We start from the raw sequence: 13,644 nt of genomic DNA, 5'->3' as shown, positions 1-13,644 counted from the left end.
GGGTTGTTACTGATGCCATTGTAGAGGTTGTTACTGCTGCCATTCTAGGGGTTGTTACTGATGCCATTGTAGAGGTTGTTACTGCTGCCATTCTAGGGGTTGTTACTGATGCCATTGTAGAGGTTGTTACTGCTGCCATTCTAGGGATTGTTACTGATGCCATTGTAGGGGTTGTTACTGCTGCCATTGTAGGGGTTGTTACTGCTGCCATGTAGAGGTTGTTACTGATGCCATTGTAGAGGTTGTTACTGCTGCCATTGTAGAGGTTGTTACTGCTGCCATTGTAGGGGTTGTTACTGCTGCCATTCTAGGGATTGTTACTGATGCCATTGTAGAGGTTGTTACTGCTGCCATTGTAGAGGTTGTTACTGCTGCCATTCTAGGGATTGTTACTGATGCCATTGTAGAGGTTGTTACTGCTGCCATTCTAGGGGTTGTTACTGCTGCCATTCTAGGGATTGTTACTGATGCCATTGTAGAGGTTGTTACTGCTGCCATTGTAGAGGTTGTTACTGCTGCCATTCTAGGGATTGTTACTGATGCCATTGTAGAGGTTGTTACTGCTGCCATTGTAGAGGTTGTTACTGCTGCCATTGTCGAGGTTGTTACTGCTGCCATTGTAGAGGTTGTTACTGCTGCCATTGTCGAGGTTGTTACTGCTGCCATTCTGGGGGTTGTTACTGATGCCATTGTAGAGGTTGTTACTGCTGCCATTGCAGAGGTTGTTACTGCTGCCATTGTAGAGGTTGTTACTGATGCCATTGTAGAGGTTGTTAGTGCTGCCATTGCAGAGGTTGTTACTGCTGCCATTGTAGGGGTTGTTACTGCTGCCATTGTAGAGGTTGTTACTGCTGCCATTGTACGGGTTGTTACTGCTGCCATTGTAGAGGTTGTTACTGATGCCATTGCAGAGGTTGTTAGTGCTGCCATTGCAGAGGTTGTTACTGCTGCCATTGTAGGGGTTGTTACTGCTGCCATTGTAGAGGTTGTTACTGCTGCCATTGTACGGGTTGTTACTGCTGCCATTGTAGAGGTTGTTACTGCTGCCATTGTAGAGGTTGTTACTGCTGCCATTGTAGGGGTTGGTACTGATGCCATTGTAGAGGTTGTTACTGCTGCCATTCTGGGGGTTGTTACTGATGCCATTGTAGAGGTTGTTACTGCTGCCATTGCAGAGGTTGTTACTGCTGCCATTGTAGGGGTTGTTACTGATGCCATTGTAGGGGTTGTTACTGCTGCCATTGTAGAGGTTGTTACTGCTGCCATTGTAGAGGTTGTTACTGCTGCCATTGTAGGGGTTGGTACTGATGCCATTGTAGAGGTTGTTACTGCTGCCATTCTGGGGGTTGTTACTGATGCCATTGTAGAGGTTGTTACTGCTGCCATTGCAGAGGTTGTTACTGCTGCCATTGTAGAGGTTGTTACTGATGCCATTGTAGGGGTTGTTACTGCTGCCATTGTAGAGGTTGTTACTGATGCCATTCTAGGGGTTGTTACTGCTACCATTGTAGGGGTTGTTACTGATGCCATTGCAGAGGTTGTTACTGATGCCATTCTAGGGGTTGTTACTGCTACCATTGTAGGGGTTGTTACTGATGCCATTGCAGAGGTTGTTAGTGCTGCCATTGCAGAGGTTGTTACTGCTGCCATTGTAGGGGTTGTTACTGCTGCCATTGTAGAGGTTGTTACTGCTGCCATTGTAGAGGTTGTTACTGCTGCCATTGTAGAGGTTGTTACTGCTGCCATTGTAGAGGTTGTTACTGCTGCCATTGTAGGGGTTGGTACTGATGCCATTGTAGAGGTTGTTACTGCTGCCATTCTAGGGGTTGTTACTGCTGCCATTCTAGGGATTGTTACTGATGCCATTGTGGAGGTAGTTACTGCTGCCATTCTAGGGGTTGTTACTGCTGCCATTGTAGAGGTTGTTACTGCTGCCATTCTAGGGGTTGTTACTGCTGCCATTGTAGAGGTTGTTACTGCTGCCATTCTAGGGATTGTTACTGATGCCATTGTAGAGGTTATTACTGCTGCCATTCTAGGGGTTGTTACTGATGCCATTGTAGAGGTTGTTACTGCTGCCATTCTAGGGATTGTTACTGATGCCATTGTAGGGGTTGTTACTGCTGCCATTGTAGAGGTTGTTACTGCTGCCATTCTAGGGGTTGTTACTGCTGCCATTGTAGTGGTTGTTACTGATGCCATTGTAGAGGTTGTTACTGATGCCATTCTAGGGGTTGTTACTGATGCCATTGTAGTGGTTGTTACTGCTGCCATTCTAGGGGTTGTTACTGATGCCATTGTAGAGGTTGTTACTGCTGCCATTCTAGGGGTTGTTACTGATGCCATTGTAGAGGTTGTTACTGCTGCCATTCTCGGGGTTGTTACTGATGCCATTGTAGGGGTTGTTACTGCTGCCATTGTAGGGGTTGTTACTGCTGCCATTCTAGGGGTTGTTACTGATGCCGTTGTAGAGGTTGTTACTGCTGCCATTCTAGGGGTTGTTACTGATGCCATTGTAGAGGTTGTTACTGCTGCCATTCTAGGGGTTGTTACTGATGCCATTGTAGAGGTTGTTACTGCTGCCATTCTAGGGGTTGTTACTGATGCCATTGTAGAGGTTGTTACTGCTGCCATTCTAGGGATTGTTACTGATGCCATTGTAGGGGTTGTTACTGCTGCCATTGTAGGGGTTGTTACTGCTGCCATGTAGAGGTTGTTACTGATGCCATTGTAGAGGTTGTTACTGCTGCCATTGTAGAGGTTGTTACTGCTGCCATTGTAGGGGTTGTTACTGCTGCCATGTAGAGGTTGTTACTGCTGCCATTGTAGAGGTTGTTACTGCTGCCATTCTAGGGGTTGTTACTGCTGCCATTGTAGTGGTTGTTACTGATGCCATTGTAGAGGTTGTTACTGATGCCATTCTAGGGGTTGTTACTGATGCCATTGTAGTGGTTGTTACTGCTGCCATTCTAGGGGTTGTTACTGATGCCATTGTAGAGGTTGTTACTGCTGCCATTCTAGGGGTTGTTACTGATGCCATTGTAGAGGTTGTTACTGCTGCCATTCTCGGGGTTGTTACTGCTGCCATTGTAGGGGTTGTTACTGCTGCCATTGTAGGGGTTGTTACTGCTGCCATTCTAGGGGTTGTTACTGATGCCGTTGTAGAGGTTGTTACTGCTGCCATTCTAGGGGTTGTTACTGATGCCATTGTAGAGGTTGTTACTGCTGCCATTCTAGGGGTTGTTACTGATGCCATTGTAGAGGTTGTTACTGCTGCCATTCTAGGGGTTGTTACTGATGCCATTGTAGAGGTTGTTACTGCTGCCATTCTAGGGATTGTTACTGATGCCATTGTAGGGGTTGTTACTGCTGCCATTGTAGGGGTTGTTACTGCTGCCATTTAGAGGTTGTTACTGATGCCATTGTAGTGGTTGTTACTGATGCCATTGTAGAGGTTGTTACTGCTGCCATTCTAGGGGTTGTTACTGATGCCATTGTAGTGGTTGTTACTGATGCCATTGTAGAGGTTGTTACTGATGCCATTCTAGGGGTTGTTACTGATGCCATTGTAGTGGTTGTTACTGATGCCATTGTAGAGGTTGTTACTGCTTCCATTCTAGGGGTTGATACTGATGCCATTGTAGAGGTTTTTACTGCTGCCATTGTAGAGGTTGTTACTGATGCCATTGTAGGGGTTGTTACTGCTGCCATTGTAGAGGTTGTTACTGCTGCCATTCTGGGGATTGTTACTGATGCCATTGTAGAGGTTGTTACTGCTGCCATTGTAGGGGTTGTTACTGCTGCCATTGTAGGGGTTGTTACTGCTGCCATTCTGGGGATTGTTACTGATGCCATTGTCGAGGTTGTTACTGCTGCCATCTAGGGGTTGTTACTGATGCCATTGTCGAGGTTGTTACTGCTGCCATCTAGGGGTTGTTACTGATGCCATTGTAGAGGTTGTTACTGCTGCCATTCTAGGGGTTCTTACTGCTGCCATTGTAGAGGTTGTTACTGCTGCCATTGTAGGGGTTGTTACTGATGCCATTGTAGGGGTTGTTACTGCTGCCATTGTAGGGGTTGTTACTGCTGCCATTGTAGAGGTTGTTACTGCTGCCATTGTAGGGGTTGTTACTGCTGCCATTGCAGAGGTTGTTACTGCTGCCATTGTAGAGGTTGTTACTGCTGCCATTGTAGAGGTTGTTACTGATGCCATTGTAGGGGTTGTTACTGCTGCCATTGTAGAGGTTGTTACTGCTGCCATTGCAGAGGTTGTTACTGCTGCCATTGTAGAGGTTGTTACTGATGCCATTGTAGGGGTTGTTACTGCTGCCATTGTAGAGGTTGTTACTGCTGCCATTGCAGAGGTTGTTACTGCTGCCATTGTAGAGGTTGTTACTGATGCCATTGTAGAGGCTGTTACTGCTGCCATTCTAGGGGTTCTTACTGATGCCATTGTAGAGGTTGTTACTGCTGCCATTGCAGAGGTTGTTACTGCTGCCATTGTAGAGGTTGTTACTGATGCCATTGTAGGGGTTGTTACTGCTGCCATTGTAGAGGTTGTTACTGATGCCATTGTAGGGGTTGTTACTGCTGCCATTGTAGAGGTTGTTACTGATGCCATTGTAGGGGTTGTTACTGCTGCCATTGCAGAGGTTGTTACTGCTGCCATTGTAGAGGTTGTTACTGCTGCCATTGTAGGGGTTGTTACTGCTGCCATTGTAGGGGTTGTTACTGCTGCCATTGCAGAGGTTGTTACTGCTGCCATTGTAGAGGTTGTTACTGCTGCCATTGCAGAGGTTGTTACTGCTGCCATTGTAGGGGTTGTTACTGCTGCCATTGTAGAGGTTCTTACTGCTGCCATTGTAGAGGTTGTTACTGCTGCCATTGTAGGGGTTGTTACTGATGCCATTGTAGAGGTTCTTACTGCTGCCATTGTAGAGGCTGTTACTGCTGCCATTCTAGGGGTTCTTACTGATGCCATTGTAGAGGTTCTTACTGCTGTCATTGTAGAGGTTGTTACTGCTGCCATTGCAGAGGTTGTTACTGCTGCCATTGTAGAGGTTGTTACTGCTGCCATTGTAGGGGTTGTTACTGATGCCATTGTAGGGGTTGTTACTGCTGCCATTGTAGAGGTTGTTACTGCTGCCATTGCAGAGGTTGTTACTGCTGCCATTGTAGAGGTTGTTACTGCTGCCATTGTAGAGGTTGTTACTGCTGCCATTGTAGAGGTTGTTACTGCTGCCATTGTAGAGGTTGTTACTGCTGCCATTGCAGAGGTTGTTACTGCTGCCATTGTAGAGGTTGTTACTGCTGCCATTGCAGAGGTTGTTACTGCTGCCATTGTAGAGGTTGTTACTGCTGCCATTGTAGAGGTTGTTACTGCTGCCATTGTAGAGGTTGTTACTGCTGCCATTGTAGAGGTTGTTACTGCTGCCATTGCAGAGGTTGTTACTGCTGCCATTGTAGAGGTTGTTACTGATGCCATTGTAGAGGTTGTTACTGCTGCCATTGCAGAGGTTGTTACTGCTGCCATTGTAGGGGTTGTTACTGATTCTCCCCATTGCCAACATGGACTTCTTGTATTTAATAAATAAAATTTGCAAGTTGAATCGTTGAACTTTCTCAGGTCCAGGAATATCAAAAAAAAAACCCGAAGTGGAAAAGTTTAAGAGAGAAGTCTAATTCCTTTCATAAGTTATTCAAATGTATATGAAAGAATTCCCGAATTAACTATTTACTATTAACTATTAACTGTTTCAGCCTTGCTTGGGAAAAATTGGAGCTCGAGGATTGTCTACAGTATTTCATCTACCCGAAGAGTGAGCCACAGGCAAGTACTCAGTACAGCAGCCTACCGTTCGCTGCCCCTCACATCTTACACTTATCCACTTTGGAGAACATTTACACAGTTCACCTATTCTGTTCTTTTTGGTAATGATGTAAAGTTTGTAGACTATATTTTATGTAAAAATAACAAATGCCTTTGCTACTTTGCAAAGCCAATGTTTTGGAGTGGCAGTGGACTGTGCTTGTCATTCTTGGTAAAGGTCTTCTCTGGTCTGCAAATGAGACCCGACCCAAGCCCGACAGAACCCCATCCGACCCCGAGCCCGACCTGGCCCGAGTCCTTCCATTTTTTTTCCCGCGCTTGCCCTGACCCGACCATCAGTTAACCTACCTTCCGTTTTTCACTTTGTTCCTTACCTGCACAAGCTTAAAATAACTGTAGCAAAGCCAGCTTTAAAGTCCAAAAAGTAAATTAACATTAAAGTCACTTACTTGAGGTGGTGATAGAGCCTGTCCGATCCAGCCTGACCCGACCTGAGCCCGAATGCCGGACCTGGAAGTGCGACCCGACCCGAACCCGACACATGTCGTCGGGTGCGGGTCAGGTAGCAGGCCTTTAATTCTCAGCCTGAACCATACTGGGAATTTTCAATAACTTGATAAATCCGAATTTAAATCAACCAATTGAAACAATTTAGCTTCCTTTAGATATTTTCTAATCTGATTTTGAAACAATTGCAGTAAAGAAAGTTCAGTTCCAGTCTCAGTACAGTGGCAAAAATAGCCAAAGCAACGGCTTCTAGATCTGCCCACATAACAGCCACATTCACAATAAGCATGGAAATTCCTTCCTGTACCTTGGTCCCATGGTTTACAACAGCAGCTTGTATTTACAGAGCACTATTAACATAATAAAACATCCCAATGTGTTTCATAGGAGCATTATAAAGCAAACTTTGACATTGAACTACATAAGAACATGAAAAATAGGAGCAGGAGCAGGCTATTTGGCCCCTCGAGCATGCTCCACCATTCAATAAGATCATGGCTGATCTGATTGTGGCCTTAACTCCACTTTCCTGCTGCCCCCACCAATAACCCTTGAGTCCTTTGTAGATCAAAAATCTGTCTTACTCAGCCTTGACTATATTCGATGACCCAGCCTCCACTGCTCTCTGGGGAAGAGAATTCCAAAGATTAATGACCCTCTGAGAGAAGAAATTCCTCTTCATCTCTGTCTTAAATGGGAGACTCAAGGGAGGCCCCTTATTTTGAGAATGTGCCCCCGAGTTCTCGATTCTCCAACCAGGAGAAAAATTCTCTCAGCATCTACCCTACCAAGCTGCCTCAGAATCTTATATGTTTCAATAAGATCACCTCTCAATCTTCTAAACTCCAATGAGTATAGGCCCAGCCTGCTCAACCTTTCCCCATAAGACAACCCCTTCATTCAAGGAATTGGCCTAGTGAACTTTCTCTGAACTGCTCCCAATGCAAGTATATCCCTCCTTAAATAAGGAGACCAAAACTGTATGCAGTACTCTAGTTGTGCTCCCACCAATGCCCTGTACAGTTGTAGCAAGACTTCCCTACTTTTATACTCCATTCCCCTTGCAATAAATGTCAGCATTCCATTTGCCTTCCTAATTACTTGCTGCAGCTGCATGCTAACTTCCTGTGATTCATATACAAGGACACTCAGATCCCTCTGTACTTCTGTAGTGCATTCTGTAGTCATTCTCCATTTAAATAATATTTTGCTTTTCTATTTTTCTACCAAAGTAGATAATCTCACATTTTCCCACATTATACTCCATCTGCCAAATATTTCCTCGTTCACTTGCAAACTACCATCCCATCTCCAACCTCCCTTTCCTCTCCAAAGTCCTTGACCGTGTTGTCCCCTCCCAAATCCATTCCCATCTTTTCCGGAACTCCACATTTGAATTCCTCCAATCAGTTATCCACCCCTGCCACAGTACTGAAACAGCTCTTATCAAGGTCACCAATGACATCCTATGTGACTGTGACAAAGGTAAACTTTTCCTCCTTGTCCTTCTCGACCTGTCTGCAGCCTTTGACATGGTTGACCACACCATCCTCCTCCAACGTCTCCACTTGTCCAACTGGGTGGGACTGCTCTCACCTGGTTCCATTCTTATCTATTTAATCGTAGCCAGAGAATCACTTGCAATGGCCTCTCTTCCTGCTTCTGCACCATTACCTCTGATGTCCCCCAAGGATCTATCCTTGGCCCCCTCCTATTTCTCATCTACATGCTGCCCCTCGGCGACATCATCCGAAAGCACAGCGTTAGTTTTCATATACCTGCTGATGACACTCAGCTCGCCATCACTTCTCTGCACTGCTCCACTGTTGCTGAACTATCAGACTGTTTATCCAACATCCAGTACTGGGGGGTCCGTCCTCCACGATTGCCTGCCCCTCTTCCACGGTTACGTTCGCACCCGGGCGTCCCTGGAGAAGGAGCATGCGGTGTCCGCCGGTACGCTTGAGGCCTTCCGCGACCGGTGGGCACCGCAGGGACTGGAGTGCATTGTCGACGCCGAGAATGGCATTTTAATTTGAGTTGTTGTTTATTTCTGGTTTTAATAAAGTTATTTTAAAAATATAAGTTTGTTTATAAAGGGGGCCTGAGGAATAAAGGCCCCCTCAACATAAAATATATAAAAGGGGCCTGAGGTATAAAGGCCACCTTATTAAAAAAAAAAGAAAAAAAAAACATCCAGTACTGGATAAGCAGAAATTTCCTCCAATTAAATAATGGGAAGACTGAAGCCATTGTTTTCAGTCCCCACTCCAAACTCCATTTTCTAGCTACTGACTCCATCCCTCTCCCTGGTAACAGGGATTAAGCCAGTCTATTCACAACCTCGGTGTCACATTCAACCCTGAGATGAGCTTCCGACCTCATATTTGTGCCATCACTAAGACAGCCTATTTCCACCTCTGTAACATCGCCCAACTTCGCCCCTGTCTCAGCTCATCTGCTGCTGAAACCCTCATTCGTGCCTTCGTTACCTCTAGACTTGACTATTCCAGTGCACTCTGGCTGGTCTCCCACATTCTACTCTCTGTAAACTTGAGGCCATCCAAAACTCTGCTGCCCGTGTTTTAACTTGCACCAACTCCCATTCCCCTATCTGCCCTGTGCTCACTGAGCTACATTGGCTCCTGGCCTAGCAACGTGTTGATTTTAAAATACTCCCAGCCTTGTTTTCAAATCCCTCCATATCCTCCCCCCTCCTTATCTCTGTAATCTCCTCCAGTCCCACAACCCTCCAAGATATCTGTGCTTCTCTAATTCTGGCCTCTTATGCATCCCTGATTTTAATCGCTGCACCATTGGTGGCTACACCTACAATTGCCTAGGCCCTAAGCTCTGGAATACGCTCCCTACATCTCGCCACCTCACTTTCCTCCTTTAAGAAACTCGCTGAAACCTACCTCTTTGGCCAAGCTTTTGGTCATCTGACCTAATATTTCCTTATGTGGCTTGGTGTTATACTTTGTTTTATAATGCTCCAGTAAAGTACCTTGGGATGTTTTATTGCGTTAAAGGTGCTATATAAATGTAAGTTGTTGATGATGTCGGACAAGCAGTCTGATAATTTAGAGATAGTGGAGGAGTTGAGAAAGGTGGTGGTGAGGTAGAGCTGGGTGCTGTTAGCGTACTTGTGTGTTCGGATGATGTCATCGAGGGGCAGCACGTAGATGAGGAATAGGAGAGGCTAAGGATAGATCCTTGGGGGACACCAGAGGTAACGGTGTGGGAGTAGGAAAAGAAGCCATTGCAGGTGATTCTCTGGCTATGATTAGATCGTTAAGCATGGAACTAGGTGAGAGCAGTCTCACCCAGCTGGACCACAGTGGAGAGGCATTGGAGGAGGATGGTGTGGTCAACCGTATCAAAGGCTGCAGACAGATTGAGAAGAACAAGGAGGGAAAGTTTACCTTTGCCACAGTCATATAGCATGTCATTGGTGACTTTGATTAGAGCCGTTTTGGTACTATGGCAGGGGTGGAAACCTGATTGGAGTGATTCAAACATGGAGTTCCGGGAAAGATGGACACGGATTTGGGAGGTGACAACATGGTGAAGGACTTTGGAGAGGAAAGGGAGGTTGGAGATGGGGCAGTAATTTGCAAGAGATCTAGAGTTGTTTTTTTGAGAGGGGCGATGATGGCAGATTTGAAGGAGAGAGGAATAATACCTGAAGAGAGAGAACTGTTAATAGCAGCTAACATGGGGACCAAGGGAGGAGGGTTGGGTGGTCAGTTTAGTGGGAATAGGATCGAGGGTGTAGGAGGTGGTTCTCATGGACAAGGTGAGCTTGGAGAGGAGATGAGGGGAGATAGGAAATAAACTAGAGAACAATGCAAGTTCAGGGCTAGGGCAGGAAGAACTTTAGAGAAAGTCTGGCCGCATGGGCTAAGGGAAGGGAGGGAAACAGCTGATGGGATAGTTTTGATCTTAGAGGCAAATAACTCCATGAGATCCTCACACCTATTGGTGATGGCGGAGGAGGCAGGAAAGAGGAGTTTAAGAAGACAGGTTTGCACAAGAGAAAGAAGCTGGGGCCATTTTTGTATTCCAGGATGATCCTGGAATAGTCAACAGTTTTAGCAGACGAGGGCAGTACCCAATAATGCTTTGTGTTCCAACCAAACCTGACTGTGAATGGTTAAATCAGTTGTCCGCCATATCTATTCATGTCTGTGTCCCTTGGATTTAAGGGAGCAGAGATGAAGCTGTAGCAGGGGATCAGCCAGTGTGAAAGAGAATAAAAGTTTTATTGGGGGTGAGAGCATCAAAGGTGGAGGTGAGGGTGCAGTTGAGCAAATCTGTAGTTGCGGAAATATGGTGGTGAACATTAGGAACGGTAGGCCATTCGGCCCCTCTAGCCTGCTCTGCCATTCAATAAGAACATGGCTAATCTGTGTGTCTTGAATTCCACACTCCCATCTACCCCAATAACCTTTGATTCCCTTGCCTAACAAGAATCTATCTACCCCCACCTTAAAATTATTCAATGACCCCGCCTCCATGGAGTGCTGAAGGCTGGACAGTTGGGATTTTGAAAGTGCAGTCGTAAATGAATTGGAGGAAAGTTTTTTCCAGGGTGCAGGGACACAGTAAGGAAGCAGGATTGGGATGGGAAAGGGGATATCGGTGGAGAGTGATACAAGGAAGTGATCAGAGATGACCTTATCTGTGATTCACACAATGGAAATAGTGAGGCCACATGAGATAGCAGGGTCAAGGGGGTGGCTGTGAATATGGGTTGGGGAGTTTATGTGGAGGCAGAGACTTAGGGAGGATAAGAGGGCTGTGAACTCAGAAAAGAGAATATGATGAGTTGAGATGGAGGTTGAAATCACCGAGGATGCGAAGTCGCGCAGTGCAGAGGCTGAGGGAGGAAAGCAGTGAAGATATCGCAGTGAGAAAACTTTTATTGTACTTGAGTGGGCAGTAGAGAAAAAGCGTTTTGAATGAGAGGGGTGGAGAAGGTCAAATGCTGAAAGGAGGATCAAGTGCCAGAGGAGTAGGGGGACAGACCAAGGTGTGATCTGGTGATAAGAGCCACACCACCACAGTGATGGTCTCGGGGCAAGTGGTGAATGGTATAGCCAGGCAGGGAGGCTTCATTCAAGGGAAAGGTGTCATCACCCCTCAGCCAGGTTTCCATTAAGGTCATGGTGTCAATGCAATCATCCACAATAAGCTCTTAGATGGCAAGGGCCTTGTTCACAAGTGAACATTCTGGAGGGAGATGCGGAGAGGGGTACTGAGAGCTGATTTAAGGAGTGTATGTTTTCTCCCTGTACCTTTAGTCCTGTGGTTTATTAGGTGAAAGATTACTCTACATTACCTTTGGTTTCTTGTGTTGAACAGGTGGAACAATTGATCAGCTGTCTGTTTGACTCCCTGGCTCCTCAAAGTATTCATCAGATTGTGCTCCAAGACTCCTAGCTTGCTGCAGTAACAGTATTTGCATCGTCACCTCCACTGCTCCAAACACTTAACATAATAAACTGTTGCTGTCCCAAAGAGAAGTGGTCAAAGCAGCAAAAAGCAATTTAGAATTTTTTTCTCAAATTTTTGTTCAATTATTTTCCAAGTTTGAAAAAGCTTTTTTCTTTTTTCCATATTTATTATCTGTAATCACTCATTTACTGTGTATTGAAATAGGCCCAAAAGAGCAGCTTGTGTTACACTTGGCAGTGCTGCTTACTTCTTAGGGTGGGATAGTTTTCTACAGAACCTTCTTTCAGTCCCTCCCCATCTGCTCCTTGGGGACGTGCAACAGGATAAACCGCTGCTTTCTCCCCTGCTGCTGACAATATGGATTCAGGTTGGCTGACAGCTTACGTTCACTTGGTAGTTTTAGGCCACCCCAGCTCAAGCTGCTTCACAATGACTCAATGACCTGGAGGCCTGGATAATAACTGGTGTGCGAGTCTGTCAATTAAACATGTGGACTGTAGGTCCCAAAGCTGCAGTTGCCCAATTGTATCAGTCTGTAGATTGTGGATCGAGGATGGATATTGTTACATTCAACTTCTTCCTGTTCTCCAGAAAAGCCAGAGAAATGAATCCAATGAAAAGGAGGACCAATGAGCTGTCTGTGCTCTGACTCCTTTGGGCAAACATCCATTTGAAATTCAGGGGCTGTCAACATTACAAAGACAGCATCATTCCTTTTGGAGAAAATGGGCTTTTCTTCAGCTCGATTCAAGCAACTGTATTAGCCCATGACCCAGCCTCAACCTAGATGATGGATGGTCAGTGTCTTTGCAACAACAACAGCAGCACTCTGGGAATTGTCTGGCTCGGGAGTCACACTGGGAACAAAGTAAGCATCTGGGGTGAGAGTTTGTATTAAGTAGAAACTTATACTGCCCTGTGCAGGAATTCTCCAGCAGTAAAGATTCCCCTTGTAATAGCAGCCTCACATATCAAAGCAGAGTCTCCATTTTACAGATAAATGGGTTTTTTCAAACATGTTTTTATTGTATTATTAAGTTTATTTTATGCTTCTGATTTAATATTTTACAACTAGAGGTCCAAATGAAACAGTTTCTACTGTCCCGTTAAATATATATTAAATACTTCAGTGTAAATGATTCCATATCTTCTATTGCCACCTCAGGAGCAAAATAAATCTCAGCACGTTGCTTTATACAGTGTGCTAGTTTCATTCCAATCCATTGAGATTCCTGTGTATTGGCACAGTGAAATGGGAAAGGTTTGGTCCAGCTTGTGTAATGCAGTCCTGACCTGGGCCACCCCTGAGTTTTCAGTTACTGTGCAATTGGAGAAGGGGTGAGTTTATCTGCTGCCCACAGCAGTGCTGGCATTCAGGATTAGTACTTTATAGGATCTGCTTGCATTGATAAGGGGCGAGGGCAGAGGGGGAGAAATCGACATGAGTCATGACTGTCTCATGCAGAGAGAGGAGTGTGGAACACACCATGCCCCTCAGAAATCAGGCTGACCCTATTCATTGGGCGGCACAGTGGCGCAGTGGTTAACACCGCAGTCTCACAGCTCCAGCGACCCGGGTTCGATTCTGGGTACTGCCTGTGCAGAGTTTGCAAGTTCTCCCTGTGACTGCGTGGATTTCCGCCGGGTGCTCCAGTTTCCTCCCACAGCCAAAGACTTGCAGGTTGATAGGTAAATTGGCCATTGTAAATTGCCCCTAGTGTAGGTAGGTGGTAGGGGAATTGAGGGGATGTGGTAGGAATATGGGATTAATGTAGGATTAGTATAAATGGGTGGTTGATGGTCGGCATAGACTCGGTGGGCCGGAGGGCCTGTTTCAGTGCTGTATC

At 45.8% G+C, this 13,644-nt stretch overlaps 1 protein-coding gene across 2 annotated transcripts in view; it reads left to right on the top strand.

Moving 5' to 3' along the window:
- Positions 1-12,977, top strand: part of LOC137383584 (dynein axonemal assembly factor 8) — a 106,602-nt gene extending 93,625 nt beyond the window's left edge. For both annotated transcript variants that reach the window (XM_068056731.1, XM_068056732.1), the window contains exons 31-32: positions 5,761-5,830; positions 11,705-12,977. In XM_068056731.1, coding sequence (XP_067912832.1) covers positions 5,761-5,830; positions 11,705-11,782 — 148 coding nt within the window. In that variant the 3' untranslated portion in view covers positions 11,783-12,977. The remainder of the gene's footprint in view (positions 1-5,760; positions 5,831-11,704) is intronic.
- The last annotated feature ends 667 nt before the right edge of the window (positions 12,978-13,644 follow it).

This window comes from Heterodontus francisci, chromosome 24 (genome assembly GCF_036365525.1).
Source record: "Heterodontus francisci isolate sHetFra1 chromosome 24, sHetFra1.hap1, whole genome shotgun sequence".
NCBI lineage: Eukaryota > Metazoa > Chordata > Chondrichthyes > Heterodontiformes > Heterodontidae > Heterodontus > Heterodontus francisci.
Note: the sequence above shows the minus strand (reverse complement) of the source record. Positions and strands in the feature narration are given on the sequence as shown.